The following is an 18,253-nucleotide window of genomic DNA, read 5'->3' on the forward strand; positions in this document are numbered from 1 at the left end:
CGGAGAGGCTACACAGGCAGTGGCCCTGGTCCCTGCCCCAGCAGAACCCATCCCCCACGCTGGCTCAGCTGCCAAGCCCTCCTTTGCCCCCCTTGGGCTTGGGGGGCACAGGGAGGCCTTCGTCACCCTCACTGTCAGAGCTGCAGCCGCTGACATCCGTGATCTCCAACTCTGAGTCGCTGTCCTCCTTCCCTCCCAGCGTGGTCTCTGGACCCCCAGCCCCTGGCAGTGCCAGGCGGGGGGCTGCTGCCAGGCCCGAGGGGCGCTCGGGGCCCAGGCCCTCCCCTGTGGCAGCCAGTAGGGGTACAGTCGTGGGGCCTCCCCCTGCCCCTGCTGAGGGCAGATGGCCCAGGGAGCTGGCCAGAGGGTTGGGGTAGAAGTGGGGCGGGTAGAGAGAAGCGGGCAGCTTGGGGAAGGGGCCAGCGAGGTACGGGTTAAAGTTCCAGGGGTACTCCGGGAAGGCTCGGCTGTAAGGGCCCAGCAGACCAGGGGGCTTGGAATAGCCGGTGGCACCTAGGGACACGGGATGCATCGGGCTGGGCCATTGCTCCAGTCAGGGCTGCCTGCCTGGGCCTGAGCGAAGGGTGCCACCCACCTACTGTGGCCCCTGCACTGTCCCCCCCACTCCTGTCCCCCCACCCTCATGAGGCTTCCCAGTCCTTCGATGCCCCTGAGAGCCCTTCTCCCAGCCCAGCCCCCTTTCTAGTTCCCCTCCCCGCAAATCCCTCTCCAGCTTTTAAACACACACACACACACACACACACACACACACACAAGCACAAGCCTTGCCACCCCGCCTCCTTCCTGCATCCTGTCTCCTCCCTCTCTTTGCCCATCCTCTTCCCTAAAGCTGCAGCATCCCCCTCCCAGCACCCCTGGGACCCAGGCCCTTACCAGAGCCCAGGAATGGGAAAGGGCTGTCCAGACGCAGTTTGTCCGTCTCAGGGGTGAACAGGGGTGCCCGGGCCCCCGGCTCTCCCAGGCGTGGGGCAGAGAACAGGGTCTGCAGGGTCTGGAGGGGGAGGTGAGGGAGGCGGTGCTGCTCAGACTGGCCACCCCTCCCCAGGGGCTCCATGGCTTGGGGACACCAAATGCTCCAGTTCTGAGACCCCCGCATCCTAACTCACCTCGGGGGTGAGGGGAGGAGCATCTGGCCCCGGGCCCCCCCCAAAGGGACCAGGGCTCAGCAAGAGCGGGGAGCCCGTGGTGGCTGCCGCCACGTCCAGCAGCGGGTAATTGACCAGCACAACTTTGCTGAAGTTGAACTTGTAGGTGAACCTCTTGCCTTTGGTCTTGTGGAGAATCCGCTTGTTGTAGTAGTAGCTGTGGGGAGAGGGAGAAGGGGTGGAGGGAGGGTCCCGGGCCCATGCTCTGCCAGCCACAGAGCACAGCTGGGGAAACAGGCTCACAGAAGCCCCCTGACCAAGGTCCCAGAGCAAGGTGGGGTGAGGCAGGGCCCGGGTCCTGCCTGTGTGGCTCAGAGCCCACAGTGTGGGCCCTTCCTCCTCGCCTGCCTTCCACTCGGGGACGTACTAGACCCGAGGAGAGCCCTGGCCGCGATCAGGGGTTCTGCCTGGGAGTCCAGGAGAAGCTCCCCGGAGGGCCCAGAGGCCCACGAGGGGAGGAGGGGCGAGGCTCACCGCAGGGCCCGGCTCAGCTTGTCGTAGTTCATGTGGGGCTTGCACTTGCGGATGCCCCAGAGCCGGGCCACCTCGTCGGGGTCCTTGATGACGAATTCCCCGTAGTCCCCCTGCCAGGCGATGACACCCTGGTACTCCTCCTTCTGCAGCAGCTCCAGGATGAAGTGCCACAGCTGGATCTGCCTCGAGCCAGGCGACGACTCCGGCTTGTAGGCCCAATCCGGGAAGGCAAACCCTGGGGACAGCAGGAGGAGTGGCCCTGCTTAGACCCCAGGAGGCACCCCGCCCTCCCCAGATGAGCAGCTGCCCAGCCTCAGGCATCTTTAGGGACTGAATTCCTACTCTCCATGCCCCAATGGCTCTCTAGTCCCCAAACTCCCAATAATGCGAGAGAACTCAGCATCGGGTCCCTGTCTTGGCACTACTCTCCCAGGTTCAGCGTCCTGGGGTGGAGGGTAGGAGGCCCAGTTTCCTGTCCTTGACTGTGGGGAGGGCTAGCCTGCAGGGAAGGCATTAACCCTCTCCCTCCGTTGCACACCACCTCCCCCTGGCCTGCTCCCAAGGTCTCTGGTCTGCTTTCTCAGCCCCATGCCTGCCGCCTCCCGCCTCCCTGTGCCGTCCCTGTTCCATTGCTCCCCAAAGCTCCCCTCGCGGCCCACCCCACCCTGGCACATCCAGGCTGGGCCTGCGCACACATCTCTATGTCATGTATTTATGCCTTTCTCGCCACTGGGTTCCCTCCCTGCATCCGTGCTGCCGGTCGGAGAGCAGTGTGCCTGCAGATACCCACACTGTGCCCCTGTCACGCAGGCGTCCACTCCCCCTTGAGGACACCAGCTACACGTTGGACACAGATGCACCTGCCTGGCACACTCCTGCTGGGCACAGCACACCAGCACAATGTGCCACACCAGACACCCAACACTGCACACTCACCCCAACACACAATTACACATCTCCTCGGGCCCCTCAGAACTGCAACACAACCGCGGCGACAAACACAGGATCCCAACGATCCAAACACGACAGAGGGTGGGGGAGACAGTGAGGCAGCATCAAGACAGACGTGTCAACCTGACAGGCACACACAGGGTGACACCATGATAACAGCCCCCCCCCCCAGGCACCCACACTCTATAACACCCACAGCTCACTCAGCTTTCCACACTCCAATGGCATCCTGCACCCCGTTGTCCAAATATGCCCAGACGCTGGGGGGAAATGGAATGTGCTTGCTCACCCCTCAACCTCACCATCCAGGAAGCCCCAGATCCTATACGCATTCCTGGGCCACATCCTCTATCTACTTTCCCTTCCTCAGAGACCCCAGGCCCTGGCATTAAAACAAGGCAGGAAAAAACACACAAAAGACAGAGGCAGAATTGGCCTATAAAGAGCTGAGAGCCGTGTAAGAAAGGGAATGGGGTTCTCGAGGGCGAGGGAGGCGACGCCGAGCTGGGAGACCAGCCTGTGTCCACTGCTGTGTGGTCCCCGGGCCTTCCCTTCCCTCTCTGGCTCATTAGGATTTCAGGGGCGGGAGGCGAGGAGGAGCAAGGCTGGTCCGGGCTGCCTGGTGTGTACACGGGGCACCAAGGCCCTCCCTGAGGCCGGGACAGGAAGGCCAGGCAGTCTCCTCCCCGAAGGGAGAGTTTTCTCAACTCCATGTGGGGTTTTTCCCACCTCAGACCAAGGGCTCCATCAACACAGGGGGCCTGGCCCAGTCCACACCCAGAACACATCCTAGTGGGGACGCGACTATCACAGACATACACACACAACCCAAAGGTGACAACGCAACTGGCCACACACAACCCAACCCAGAAACACACCTGTCCTCAAATGTGTGGTGCCTGCTGACACACGGGCGCGTGTACACACACACACACCCAGAGAGAGGACCCAGCACTTCAGCACAGGACACACACTGACAGCCTCCAACACTCAGTCACACTCAGTGGCACAGATGCAAGAACACACACACACACACACAGCCCCAGCGCTGAGGCGAGGCCCGGGGCCGCCCACCCTCAGGACCAAGACCCCCATTAGGAATGCCACAGGCCATGCCACCGGCCAGTAAGGACCAGGCGAAGGGGCTTCACTCACTGAGGCAGGTGCACTCGGCAAGCTGGCAGACACCCACCCCAATCCTAAAATGTAGACACACTAGACGTGCCACAGAAATGCGACACGCCCCGACCGGAGCCACCCAGGCAGCCTCAGCTGTGCAGCACAAGGAGGCACACCAGCTCACACACACACACACACACACACACACAATCCCAGTGACCCTTCTTCCAGAAACACTCAAGTGTGACACTCCACAGCCCCAAATAACCAGGCACAGGTCTCAGTCTGCACAAACACACGTACACACACACACACACACACACACACACACGCGCGCGCGCACTGCTCATCTGTGGGGCGTGTGACTTGGACTCAAATCACACCCAAGCCGGTTCTTACTGTCCACGTCCCCATCCTGAGCAGCCTTCTGAGCAGCCGTCCTCCCAGGGCTCCTTTGGCTGGGCCGGGTCTCCAAGTCCCTGTCTGGATGATCCTGTCTGTCCCTTGTCCACAGCCCCTGGCCTATGGGCCTCTGGTCCCCCCCCCCTCCCCCTACACACACACACACTCCATCAGTGCCTGTGCAAGAAAGGGACCCAGGGCTGAGGCTCAGGGGCGCCCACCCTCACACGAGGACCCCATTAGGAATGCCACAGGCCATGCCACAGGCCGGTAAGGGCCAGGCGGAAGGGTTCACCCTGAGGCAGTCCGCCGCTTCTCCCTGCCCGCAGGTCCCTGGTGACGGAAGGCTCAGATGTGCTCAGCAAACCCTCAGGACCTCGGGACCCTGAATCCCTGTGCCTCTCGGACCTCAACACCTCACCCACCCTCCCCAAGACCCTCACATCCCGCAGGCAGGTGGCAGGGACATCTGGCTGTGAAGTTTTTAGCCAAGTTTTTCATTAAGGAATTGGATTCAGGAGACTCTGACAGAGACCCGGGAGGGAGAGGGAGCAGAGGGAGAGACCGGGAGGGGCCGCTGGGAAGGCCTGAGGGCTGGGGTGGGGGGAGGGGCCAGGCCAGTTACCAGGGGTCCAGAGAGCCGGCAGGGCAGGCGGGGCGAAGAGCAGGTCGGAGACGCAGCTACAGTCCATGGTGGAGCCAGCCCTGCAGAGAGGCCGGGACAGACACGCGGGACAGCACAGGGCGGGCGGAGAGACAGACAGGGGTCAGCGCCGAGACCTGCCAGCCGCCTTCCCCCCCCACCTGGCACCTCTCTGCCCCTCGTCCGGTCCCTTTCCCTGACCCTGTGCCGAGATCCTTCCCTCCCGGCTGCCTCCCTTCTCTGCCCGGAGCACTCAGCACGGGGTGCTCCCAGCCTCCCTCCTGGCTCCTCACCATTCACTTGCTCACTCACACGCGCCGCTCCCACCAGCCCGCCCGCCGCCCCGCACAGTCTCTGCCGCCGTCCCTGCGTCCCCCTCTTGCGCCTGGCCTCTCCCTCTGTCTCTCTGTGGCTGCCCCAGGTTTCTCTCTCTCTGAACCTCGCCCCCACCCCGCCCCCCGCTGACCCCCATCCCTCTCCTCTGTCTGCCCAGAGCTGGCCAGGGCGGGTGCCGCCCCACGGGCTGGGAGGGGACAGGCCGGCCCTGCCCTCCGCCCACCCACACAGAGCAGCCCCAGCGCCTGCATGTGCCCCCCACAGACACCCTCCTGCAACCTGCGGTTCACCCGCCACCTGGACCTGCTTCCCAGGCGCCTCTTCCTCCTTAGATCTGCCTCCCCCTCAGGCACTCCTTCCCGTTAGCTCTGCCTCCCCTCAGACGGGTCCTCCCGCTCAGACCCCTCCCGCAGACACCCCTCCTCAGATACCTCCTCTCCCTAAGGCACCCCACCCCTCCTTGCCCCTCTCTCAGAACCTTCCCCTTCTGGCAGCCCCACCCCTCAGACACCCCACCACCCAGGCACCCCCCTTAGACATTTCAGCCCGCATACCCTTAAATATACCAATCCTCTTAAAACACCCCACTGCTCCCCAAAGATCTTACATGTCCCTCAGAAACCCACAGGCACCCTGCTCCCCCTAAGCCCCACCTCCCCGGTGGACATCAGAGAGGACTTGTCAGATAGCTCACTCCCCCCAGACTTGTCCAGTCACCCGCACACCCTCACCCCAACCCATGGCCCAGAGTCTACTGAGGCCCCTCCCACACATCCCCTCCCGCTCAGGCCCCTCTGGGGCCAACCCCCACCCCCCACCTCATCTGCCCCTCAGGGTCTCCCTCTGCCCAACTTTCTCTTTCGTCTCCCTCTTTATTTCTCTCCTCACTCGGTCTCTTTCCTTCTGTCTCCTCCCAATTCTCTCTCTCTTCTCTCTTCCCTTGTCTCTCCTCAACCTGTGGTGTCTCTCTCCCTGTCACTGTTTCTCCCCATCTCTCTTGGTCTCTCTGCCTCCACTCAATCCTTTGCCCTATTTCTCTGTCTTCCACGCCCGTCCCCAACCCTTCCGTCTCTCTCCCTATCTCCCCAGTTCTTCCATCTCTCCGTCTCTCGCTCCCTCTCTCTCCACCACCTCTTTTCCTCCTTCTCTCTACCTCTAACTCTCCCATCTCGCTGTCTCTGCCCCCACCCTGTCCCTGTCTGTTTCTCTCTTCATCTCCCTCCCATTTGTCTCCCCATCTCTCTCCATCACCCGGACTCCGCACCTCTCCCTGTCCACCTCTCCCACATCCCCGGCTCTCTCTGCCTCTCCGGGTCCCCTCCCTCCTTCCCCCGCCCTATCCCCCCCCCCCCCCCATTGGCCCCTCTCATTTCCGTGTTGGTTTTGATTTCTCTTCCCGATGCTTTCAACTCCCCGCCGCCTCCTCCGGACACGTTATAACGAGGAGCCGTGGGATCGGCGCTCCAGGCCCTGCTCCCACGCTCCCCCCACCCCCCGCCGCTGTCTCTCTCACATGTCTCTGCCATCTCGTGGTCTCTGCCTGCCACTTCTCTGGTCTCTGTCTCCCGCCTCTGCCCTGTCGCCCACCAGACCGGTCCCTGCCTCCTCCCATCCTGTCCCCTTCCCTTCGTTTTTGCCGGACTGTCCGGGTTTGAAGTCCTGAGTCTCCGGATCCCCATGTCTCGGTCCCTGGATCATGCCTCCCGCCAGCTCTGTGTCTCCACGTTGCTCTGCCTTCATGTCTCTGGTCTCCACGTCTCTCCACTCCCCATTCCATCTCCTGTCTCTGACTCTGTCTCCACGGCTCTGTCTGTCTCCCTGTCTCTGTTTCCGTCCCCGTGTCCATCTCTTGGGGCCCCTTTGATCTCGCCCTGCCCCTGGCGCCCTCCTGGCCCCATTGATCACTGATCGACCGATGGAGAGAGTGGGGCCTTCGGGCCGGGGCTGTGGGGCCGGGTAGGGGTCCAGTAGGACAGCTACACAGACACACAGACAGACAGACAGCCCCAGCCAGGGTGGCTGTGGAGGGGGAGCTGCTCCCCCTGCGGCTCCCCACGGCCGCTGTGCGGATGGGGACTCCGGGCAAGCTTTAATTTTTAATTTTATTTTGCTTCCTCCACCCCCCACCCCCATCTCCACCGCCCGCAGCCACAGCACCGAATGTGTGTGCGCGTGTGCGTGTGCGTGTGCACACAGCAGTTAGAGAGGGGCTGGGCAGGCCACAGCTGCCTTCCTCCTCTCCCTGCCAAGCAGATCACAGACCCACACACCAACCCAGGCACACACACCACAACGTCAAACAGCACAACACAGACACAGGTCAGCAAAGCAGCACACACCACAACGTCAAACAGCACAACACAACACACAGACACGGGTCAGCAAAGCAGCACACACCACAACGTCAAACAGCACAACACAACACACAGACACGGGTCAGCAAAGCAGCACACACCACAACATCACACAACACTACACAACACAACACACAGACACGGGTCGGCAAAGCAGCACACACCACAACGTCACACAACACAACACACAGACACGGGTCGGCAAAGCAGCACACACCACAACGTCACACAACACAACACACAGACACGGGTCGGCAAAGCAGCACACACCACAACGTCACACAACACAACACACAGACACGGGTCAGCAAAGCAGCACACACCACAATGTCACACAACACAACACAACACAACACACAGACACAGGTCAGCAAAGCAGCACACACCACAACGTCACACAACACAACACAACACACAGACACGGGCCAGCAAAGCAGCACACACCACAACATCACACAACACAACACTCAGATGTGTGATGCACGAGTCAACAAAATCATATGCACAAAGACTGTTACAACCAACACGCATCACACAGACCCACACAGCAACTCAGGCACACATGCCTTATGTCAAACACAACTCACAGACATGATTGTCAAAATAGTCACACATCATGATCACAGACATTCACACAGAAACAAAGACCCACAATCCCAAGTCACAGACAGACACACACTGACAGACATAACTGCACACCAAGGTCCACAAGCAATGCAAACACACAGACCTAAGTGACGCAACGCCACACGGAAACAGACATACCCAGGCCCCGGGCTCGCACCAGCACAGCCAGTCACACAGTGACATGCAAGCACACAGAGTCACACAGGCAAGCACTAGAGACCCTTCGTGTACATGTGCTGCATCACATGAAGACGAGATGCACATGCACACACCACACACACGGACTGTCTGCACAGTGGCACTCACCCCCACTGGCTATCTGGGTGAGGGGCTGCGTTGGGATGGGGTGGACACTCAGAGAGATCCCCACCTGGGATCCCGTTGCTCCTGCTGCCATTTGCCCAGCTGTCTGCCTGTCCATCCATCCACCCCACCCTTCTCCAGCATGTCTCTGTGTGTGCACACATGTGTGCAGTCTCGGCATATGCACACATACATGTAAGCTGTGCAGGCTCTGTGTGCACACACAGGCATGTAAGGTGTGCGGTCTCTGTGCATTTACAGGCATGTAAAGTGTGCAGTCTCTCCATGTGAGCACAGACATGTAAGGTGTGCAGTCTCTGCGTGCCCACACAGGCATGTAAGGCACGTGGTCTCTGCATGCACACACATGCATGTAAGGTGTGCAGTCTCTGTGTGCATGCACAGGCATGTAAGGTGTGCAGTCTCTGCATGCACACACATGCATGTAAGGTGTGCAGTCTCTGTGTGCACACACAGGCATGTAAGGTGTGCGGTCTTTGTGCACACGCACCGGCATGTAAGGCGTGCGGTCTCTGTGCACTTACAGGCATGTAAAGTGTGCAGTCTCTGTGTGCATGCACAGGCATGTAAGGTGTGCAGTCTCTGCGTGCACGCACATGTATGTAAGGTGTGCAGTCTCTGTGTGCATGCACAGGCATGTAAGGTGTGCAGTCTCTGCGTGCACGCACATGTGTGTAAGGTGTGCAGTCTCTCTGTGTGAGGTGTGCATGTCTCTGCATGTGTGCCCTCGCATGTGAGCTGTGCCCTGTCTCAGGTCTGCTTCTGGTGCTGTCTCTCCAGAGACAGGTCTCTTGGGCCCTCAGACCCCACAAGGTATCGGCGTCTCTCACCGATGGTCCTGCGGCTCCATCGCTCTGGCTGCCGCTTCTCCAGATGGATACCTGTTCCCAGTGTCTCTGTTCCTTGTCTCTGTCTCTGGGCGTCTCCGTTTCTCTCTGTCCTTCTCTGTCTCTCCGTGTCTCTCTACGCCTCCCATCACTGGGGCCCCCGGGCTGGGGTTTAACCAGTTGTTTTGATTTCTCTAAGCTGCTCCGGCCGCCTCGGGAGCCGCCTCGGGCCTCACCCCCTCCCCAGCCCCTTCATCCCTCACCCAGCCCCCAGCTCCCCTTAACACAATCTGCACAAGTGGAATGAAAATTGATTTTTTTTTTAAATTTCATATCTTCTCCAGGGCTCTGTCTAAAGAGGAGAGAGATGCGGCCCAAGACCCTTCTCCCTCCGCCGCCCCCACACGTACACACACACCAACAGGCACACACATTACGCCTGGACACACACACATACAGCCTGACATGGAGCCTGTACCCACCTGGGGGGCACACCCCTCCCTACGCCAGACACCCTGCAGGACATGCCATGCACACAGTAGAGACACACAGTGGAGCCCCCTGCACACACTCTCTCTGGACACCCACCAGTGGGCACACTTCCCACACCACGTGCGTCCTGGCTGCCTGCTGTCACACTCCATACGTGTGCACGCTCACACGCACGCCAGTCCGTATAGATTACGGCCATGTCCGTGGGTACACAAACCCAGACCATCACAGGGGAGGACAGGGTCAGGAAGGTGACGGGGACTTTCCTGCCAGGACTTACACAACCACACCCCCCTAAAGGCACCCCCACTCCTACTCCTGCTCACATCAACCAAATGCTCTGGCCCAACCCTGGGTGAGGGTGCCTGGGATAGGCGTGCGCGCGCGCACGCACACACACACACACACACACACACACACACACACCTCACTACTTCTCTCCAGGCCACACCCTGTCTCCCCCCCCCCCCCCGCCCCCCCACAACAGGCTGGTTCATTTGAGAGCTGGCTCATCCGCACCCAGACACACAGAACACACACAGAGGCACCACACACATGTCAGCACAGAAACTCAGCCCCACACATCACAGGCATCAGCTCACACACGGAGCACACACGTGCACCCGCCAACAGCCACACACACACATACACAACCACACACGCAGCCTCCAGCCTTTGGCTGGTCACACAGCATCATTCACTCGGTTCTCAGGAGCTGGCCCTACTTCCCCAGCCCGTGACATCCCGCTCCCCGAAATGACTACACACACGCACACGCACACACAAACGTGCACGTCTGATCCGAGACTCAGACACACACCCGCAGGCTCAGAGACACAACAGCAATGCCTTGTCACAAACACACTGCCACACGAGCTCACACGCCGGTCTCGGGTCACAGATTTGGGGGGATTTTTGTGGCCTTTTCCCAGGGCAGTTCCCCACTGGGTTCCTCACAACCACCCCAGCCGGGCTCCTGGGGTCCCATTGGGGCGGCAGCGCTCAGGCCTTCCTCGGCTCCCTGACAAAGCCCGACTCTTGGCCCTCAGGCCGTGGGCTGCCGGCCTGGCCACCTGACTGGGGAACGTCACACCAGGCACTCACACTGTCACACACACGCTCACAAACACGACACGCATGGCTTTATGAGGCACACAGGCCAGTCCCTAGATCACCCAGGAACACACACGCCTCCACAAGTCACAGACACACGAAGAGACAGCCGAGACCCACCCACACGCATATGTAGTGTCACACATCACAGACACACACACAGACAGTCGCCATAGCGTACACACGCAACACACACGCACGTACACGGGAACCTCTGCCAAGGCTACGTTGTGCAGGACAGACTGAGGGACAGAGTGAGACGGATGGTGAGGCACAGGCTCCCAGCCAGAGGGCGTGTCTGTGGCACTGGTTTAGGGTGGTTAGGAGGCACCAAACCAGGGCAGGGATGGAGACCTCACGCCCACCCACTCCCAGCCTCTCCCTCTAGCAGGCATCTGTCTGGGGCGGTGGGTCTCTCTGGGTCTCTGTCTCTCTCCCTGAGTCCCAGGCTCTGCACGGACGTCCCTGGGGCTGTGGCCAGCGTGCAGCACCGTGTCAGTGGGGGTGGTGAGAGAGCGTCCCCAGGGAGGTGGGAGCCGCAGTGCCACGCACCCCGCCTACCAAACAGCGCTGGGAGAGGGGAGAGGGAGGCGAGCGAGGGAAGCTGCTATGCGGATCCAGGCTGCTCCTCCAACCTCTGCGTGGGGAGCCCTGCCCCTCCCTCCAGAGGCCCAGAGAGGGAGGAAGTGCCGGGGAGCAAGGGGAAGACAGGAGAGACACCCAGAGAGGGCCAGAGACACAGAGAGGAAGAGAGAGAGGCAGAGACACAGAGAAGGAGAGAGACACAGAAAGGGAGAGAGACACAGAGAGGGAGAGAGAACGATGGAGGGAGAGGGACAGAGGGGCAGAGACAGAGATAGAGGCAGAGACCGAGGCGGGAGACCCAAGTCAGGGGCCCCTGGAAGAGGCGTTGAGTCAGAGAGGCTTGACAAAGTGAATTAAAGCTCCGGAGGTGACGGGGAGAGAGCTGCTGGAGAGACCCGGGGTCAGGGGAGAAGAAGAGGAGGGGGCAGAGATGCGGAAAATTGAGGGATTAGGGCCGAGGCGAAGAAGTGGATGAGGCAGCTGCAGGGGGCAGGCTGGAGGGTGGGAAAGGCCTAAGAGGGCAGGCGGGCGGGCTGATCTCAGGGTGGGTTCAGGGCCCTTCAGCAGTCCTGGGGGGATGTCAGCTCAGGGCTACCACCCCAACTCCAAGCCCCCTCCCGCCTCCTCACCTCCACATGGTCCCATTCCCACACCCAAACCTGCCTCATCCTGAACCCTCACCTCTTCCCAACACAAGTTCTCCCTCAATCCCAGCTCTCTCCCCTCCTCATCCCAGCCCCAGGCCCACCAGGCTGCCCCGGCTGGACCTTCTGAGCCCACGCCTTCCGCCGTCCACCAGAGACAGCGGCTGAGCACGGGCTGGGATGGCCGAGGGACGGCGCTGTGTGTCCTACTCACGGGGCTTGGTGCCAAGTATGTGCTCAGGAAAATTGTTTAAATGGAATTCAGATGAAATGGAGCAAGGCAGGGAAACAGAAAGAGAGGGATGGTGAGTCAGAGGGACCAGAAAGCCAGGGAATGGGGGACAGAAATGGAGGTGGGGTAGCAAGACTTGGGACAAAGGGGGCAGAGAGACAGGGACAGGCAGATAGGAATGGAGCAGAGAACCAGGGGACAGGCAGATGGGAGACAGACACAGAAGCAGAGAGGAACAGGGAATTAAATGGATGAAGACATGGGCTTGAAAATGAGGGAGAAGTGGGTGACTGAGAGAAAATGAGGAACAGACACATGGGGTCAAAGGCTCAGGAAGGCAAACATGAGGGGCAAAAAGTGGAACAGTGAGAAGGGGAAGAGACAGGGGGACAGGGAAACAGCAGACCGAGGGCAGGGTCGAGCACCCACCAGGCCCAGGTGTGGGCCTGGGCCGGCTGGAACTGGGTGCCTTGGCTGTGGGGATCCCACGGGGCCAGAGAAGGGCCGGGTCCAGGGGGCTTGGGGAGGCTTGGGGCTCCAGGGGCATTGCACGGTGCTAATTCAGCGCCATCGATCAGATGGGATGAGAGCAATAAATTATTGTGACAAGATGCAATCCTGGCCCGCGCACTGCCGCCGAGTGGATCGATCCCTGTCCCCAGCCCCACACTGGTCCCATGCCCAGGCCTCGGCCGGCCGGGATGCCTCTGCCCACCTTTCTCTCCATTCCCCCCCACCACACACTCCCACTGACAGCCGGGGGTGGGGGCTACAGCCCTTGGAAAGAGACAGGAACAGAGAGCGACCCACAGAAGGGAGACCAACTCCTATCTAGCCTGGGTCCTCTCACTGCCCTCAGCACCTCATCCTCACCATGACCTGGGAGGTAGCAACTGTCATGATGCCCATTTCACAGATGTGGAAACTGAGGCTCAGACAGGGCAAGTAACTTGGCCAAAGTTTCACAGGGGTGAATGTTGATGCCTGGACACAAATAGGGCTCAGTTACAGCTTCAAGTCCCCCGATATTTGCAATGTCAGAAAAGACAGCAAGGGACAGAGAAGAGGAAGGAGACAGACAGAGAGTGCAGGAAGGAGAGTCAGAGGGCTATAAAGAGATAGGAAGAGATACAGAGACAGCGAAAAAGAGACAGACAACGAAGAGACAGGGAGACTGGGAGGGAGGAAAAGAGCCAGAGGAAGAGACAGAGACACAGAAAAGGAGACTCAGATTCAGAGATGGGCAGAGAGACAGAGGAAGGGGATAAAGGCAGATGGACACGAGCGGGTAAAGAGGTGGGTAGTTCCGGAGACCAGGGTGTGTCTGGGAGACAGGTTCGTGGTGGCCCCATGAGGCTGGTGCGGGGAGCAGGTGGGAGTGAGAATTCGGATGGCAAGCTTCCTGGAGTTAGTGTGGGACAGCGGCAGGTGTGACACCAGGGAGGTGAGGCGTGTCCCAGGGCAGGAGGGAGGGAGAGTGTAAGGCTGAGGTGTTGGAGAGCTGGCAGGCGATGGAGACGCAAGCGTGGCCCCTGTGACTAGGTGGACAGAGTCTTCGGAGGAAGGTCAGCAGCTAGGCAGGTGTGGGAGGCAAGCACACCTGGATGACTGAAGTCAGATGGCCTCAGTTTGACTCAAATCTCCACTATCTACCAGCTTCTGAGACGTCAAAGAAATGACCCCATTGCTCTGGGCTCAGTTTCCTTCTCTGTAAAACGGGGAGAAGAGTAAGCACCACCCTCGTAAGGGTCCTGTGAGGAGGAAATGAGACAATGGATGTGAAGAACTGAGAACAGCGCCTGTCGCAGGACAGGTGTAACAAAGTGGCAGTTTGCAAGGTGCCGTGGATAGGTGCTCCTCAGGGAGTGGGCCATGTGGTGGCAGCAGCAGCAGCAGGGAGGGTGTTAGGAATGCAGGGTCTCGGGCTCCACCCAGACCAGCTGCACCAGAACCTCTGGGGAGGCCAGTCTCTGTGTTGCCACAAGCCCCTCCGTGTTTCTGACACGTTGAGGTCTGAGAACCTCGGACGCAAGGGATTCTGCGCGATGCAGCGGGCAGCTGTGTGGACGGCTGGGAACAGGGGTAGCATGTGTAACAAATGCTGCAGGTGTCACTTATGCTCACCGAAAAGGTGCTCCTTGAGGAGAAGATGGCTGGGGACACGCTCTGTGAAGAGACACGTGTCTGCAGAGGGGCGCAGGCTGGAGACAGGTGTGAGGGATCGGAGGTTGGTCTCCTACGTGTGGGAGTGACAGGTTGCATGAGCAGGTAGTGAAGGTCAGCATAGCTGAGACAAGGTGCTTATGGATACACAAGGTTTGAAAAAGCTATGAAGGGACAAGGGTTACACGGATGTGGGGGAGGAGGACAGAGGGGGACCCGGTGTCGGGAGTCAGGTGCCTGTCTGTGGGGCAGAAGTGTGACCGGGAGCAGCTGTTCTCTGTGGGGACAGGACAGGAGGCCAGGGTTCGGGCAGAGACCGGGTGAAGACATGTAAAGCGGAGAGGTTACGGAGGGCAGTGTGGACTGCTCAGTACCCATCTGCTGAGGAAACGAGTGAGCGTGGTACCCGAGCAGGTGATGGTGCCTGAGGGAGACAGGTGAGGAGGAAGAGGCAGGTGTGTGGAGACGCTGATGTGACCTTGTGCAGCAGGAGAGAGGAAGTGAACAACATGAGCTATGGGGTATGTGGGGAAAGAAGTAGGCAGGCAGCGCCTGAGGGGCAGGGGTGGGGAAACAGGTATACAGGTGAGGCCGATACCTGTGTCCACGGACAGATTTCCTGCCCCAAACTGTGAGTGTGGGAAGTGGTGTTGTGCTGTGAAAGACAGCGAGACAGAAACAGTGAGGAGTCAGACACAAGGCGAGCGGCCAGTGTGCAGGTGGACAGGGGTGATTTTCAGAGGACAAGGGCTGTGAGAGACCACGGCAGGAGAGAGACACAGAATTGGTGCAGGTGTTATCTGGGATGAGTCACCTGAAAAGACAAGTGGGAAAGACAGATCCAGGAATCCTCTGGAAGTGTGTGTGTGTGTGTGTGTAAAACAATGGGAGTGTGAGGGAGCGAGGCACAGGCAGAGAGCGGGTGTGAAGCAGGTGTGTTCTTGGTGACACGTGTGTGGGAAGTGCTTCTGGAAGGACAGGTGAGAGGGCAGACACATTGGCATTGCCTGGGAGCGGTCCGGTGAGAGCCAGGAAGGGGGAGAGGACAACTGCTACTGGAGAACATGCCAGAGGGAGGATGCACGTGTGAATACTATGTGCAAAGGAAAGTGTGTGTGTGTGTGTGTGTGTGTGAATATATGGCAAACAGCTCCTGCTTGAGGGGAGGCAGGTGTGAAGAAACATGAATGTGTGAGAAACAAGTGTGTGTGCGCAGTTTTGGGGACAGGTGGGAGGTGTAGGCGCAGGTAGGAAGGGGGCAACGTCCTATGAAATGACACAGACGGGGCTTCAGGTGGAAAGGGCAGCTTTTGGAGAATAGGTATTACCTGGCGAGCAGGTAAGAAGAGACCATGCTCAGGTCTGAGAGATCACAGGTGTCTGAGATCATTGGAGCAGGTGTAAAGGCCACAAGTGTTACCTGGAGGGGGCAGGTGAGAGGAAATAGGTGGTACCCACTGAGGCCGATGAGGGGAACTGGTGCAGAGGACAGGTGCTACCAGTAGGGAGCAGGTATAAGGAGAGAAATGTTACCTGCAGGTCCGGATGTGGGGACTGAAGGAGGAACCCTGATGTGACAGGTGTATTGACGGACAGGAGTGGACACTGTACGAGGTGTTACCTGAGGCCACAGGTGTGTTCAGCATGAGCCTTCCGGGTGGTTTGCTGCCTGGGTTTCACCCACTCCCCTCTCTGGTCTCCCCTGGGTCAGGCCCGGCTCTCCCATCCCTCGGGCGGCCCCATCCTCAGCCGGGCACACAGTTAGGATAGTTCTGGGCTCGGCCAGGCCTGGCTGTCGGCGGCCCGGCGGCCCGAGCTCCTGAGGCTGCTTGGCCATTCGGAGCGCGTCGGGCCTCCGCAGCCGGCGGGGCGGGGGACGGGCGGGGGAGGGGGCGTTTAGCCGTGATAGATCCGCGCGCCGCTTGTCTCTTAATCTCCGGAGCGACCGATCGATTCGCTATTTCCCTTTGTTGCCAGAAAATTCGATCCTGGGCCTGGAATTAGGTCCCCGGCTTAATCTGAGCGGAAACCAGCGAGGGGGAGACAGAGACAGAGATGCTGGGGGAGACAGAGACCCAGAGATAGTGAGAGACAGAGAGACGGAGAGACAGAGAGACGCTGAGAAAGATGCAGAGGGAGACAGGCAAGGCGATTCTGAGAGACAGCCTAAGAGTTGAGCCCAAAGAGACAGAGATGCTGCAAGAGGCGAGATAAAGAGTGAGAGGGACAGATCCTGGGAGGGTCGGAGTGGACACAGCCGCTGGAAGGGACAGACACAGTGAGGAGCAGGCAGCCAGGCACAGTGAGCCGCCTGACCCCGAAGGACACGGCCTGGAAAGTCAGGGTTGGGCCTGCGCTCTGTACCCCAAGTTGTGCAGACCCCAAAATTGGCCCAAATGTCTTTCCCACAGCCCCTTTGACCCCTCACACCAATATCCAGACCCAAATTTAAAGACCCTCAGCCTTGAACTCGAGCTCCAAATACAGACCTCCCAGCACCCCAAATCCAGCCCCCATACTGACCCAGCCCCAAATATCCACACACCCGTCCCGATCCCCAGCTCTCAACTGCGAACACCCAGTCTCCTGGCTCTGCGCCCCCAGGTCCCAAATTTCCAGCCCTCGGCGCCCTCTAAACCCACCAGGGCTCTTGCCAAATGCCCAGACACGCCCTCAGGTCGCCCGCCAGCCCCATTCCCAAATTTTCAGACCCCAGTCGCTCCCAGCCCCACGCTCCCGCACTCTCCCGCATTTCCCGGCCCCCTGGCCCGATCCCTAACCGCCCTGGCCCGAGGGCGCACCGCCAGCCTTCCCACCCGCTCCCGCCTCCCCAGGGATGGTGCAGCCCCCGCCCGCCCCCACTGCCGGGGCGGCGACCCCCCTCCCGCGCCTCCCGCCTCGGGCTTCCGCAGGCCCCCCCCCGCCCCCCTCCGCAGGTCTCCCGGGAGCACTCCCGGCGCCCGCCCCGGCCCGGGACAGGAATCCACGCCCCCCATCCCCGCCCCTGTGCGGCCGGCCTCTCACTCACTTGCTGGGTTTGCGCATCCGCCCCGGTCCGGAGAGAAGTGTTTAAAGTTCGGGTCCCACAGCCATGCCCCGCGGCGTCCTGGGGAGGGGGCGCCGGGGCGGAGACGGGGCGAGGGAGGCGCCCGGGGCCCCGGGGGCGGGGGTGGGAGCGCAAAAAGAGGGGGCGCGGGCAGAAAGCGAGAGTCACGGAGAGATCGGGACTGAGGGAGACTCAACACCGGGAGACAGCCAGAGACGGGCTGCGCAGAGACAGGGAGGCGCAGAGAGACGCCAAACAGAGACGCGCAGAGAGAGACCCAGACGCGGGAAGCTGGGGACCGAGCTCTGGGCGGGTGGCGGCGCGGTGATCGGGGCGCGGGGCCTCCTCCTCCTCCACCTCCTCCCCCTCCTCCTCCACCTCCTCTTCCTCCTTTTCCTCCTCCTCCTCCCCGGGCTCCTCCACGCGCGCGAGCCTCCCGCCCTCGCGGCCGCCCGGCCCGGCTCGGTGCGCAGATATATGGAGGTGGCGGCGGCTGCGGCGGGCGGTGCGGGGGAGGGGGCGGGAGCGCGATCGATGGAATATAATTTTCCTCAAACTCGGAAAATAAAGTTCAGAGCTGATCAAATTTGAAAACAGATGTCGAATCGCGACTCTAAATAAGGTTCGATCCCGGGACTGAGAGAGTAGGGGTGGGGGCGGGGTGGGTGGAGAGGTGGGGAGACCCCCTTGCCTCCCTGCCGCGCCCCTCCCTCCCGAAGAGGACGCCCTTGGACACACGAACCAGGCGTGAGGTG

The 18,253-nt window shown here is 60.5% G+C and overlaps 1 protein-coding gene across 1 annotated transcript; it reads right to left on the reverse strand.

Annotated features, from left to right (window-relative positions):
* Positions 1 to 64: 64 nt before the first annotated feature.
* On the reverse strand, positions 65 to 17,498 carry ERFL (ETS repressor factor like). Its single transcript, XM_070398389.1, has 6 exons — positions 17,481 to 17,498; positions 4,738 to 4,817; positions 1,641 to 1,875; positions 1,128 to 1,323; positions 895 to 1,012; positions 65 to 513 (listed from the first exon to the last, which is right to left on the reverse strand). The coding sequence occupies exons 1-6, from the start codon at positions 17,495 to 17,497 to the stop codon at positions 65 to 67; spliced, it is 1,095 nt and encodes a 364-aa protein (XP_070254490.1). The 5' UTR covers position 17,498.
* Between the last annotated feature and the right edge of the window lie 755 nt (positions 17,499 to 18,253).

The sequence above is a fragment of the Myotis yumanensis genome, unplaced genomic scaffold (genome assembly GCF_028538775.1).
Source record: "Myotis yumanensis isolate MYYU_CA2020_CCGP unplaced genomic scaffold, mMyoYum1.0.hap1 SCAF_18, whole genome shotgun sequence".
NCBI lineage: Eukaryota > Metazoa > Chordata > Mammalia > Chiroptera > Vespertilionidae > Myotis > Myotis yumanensis.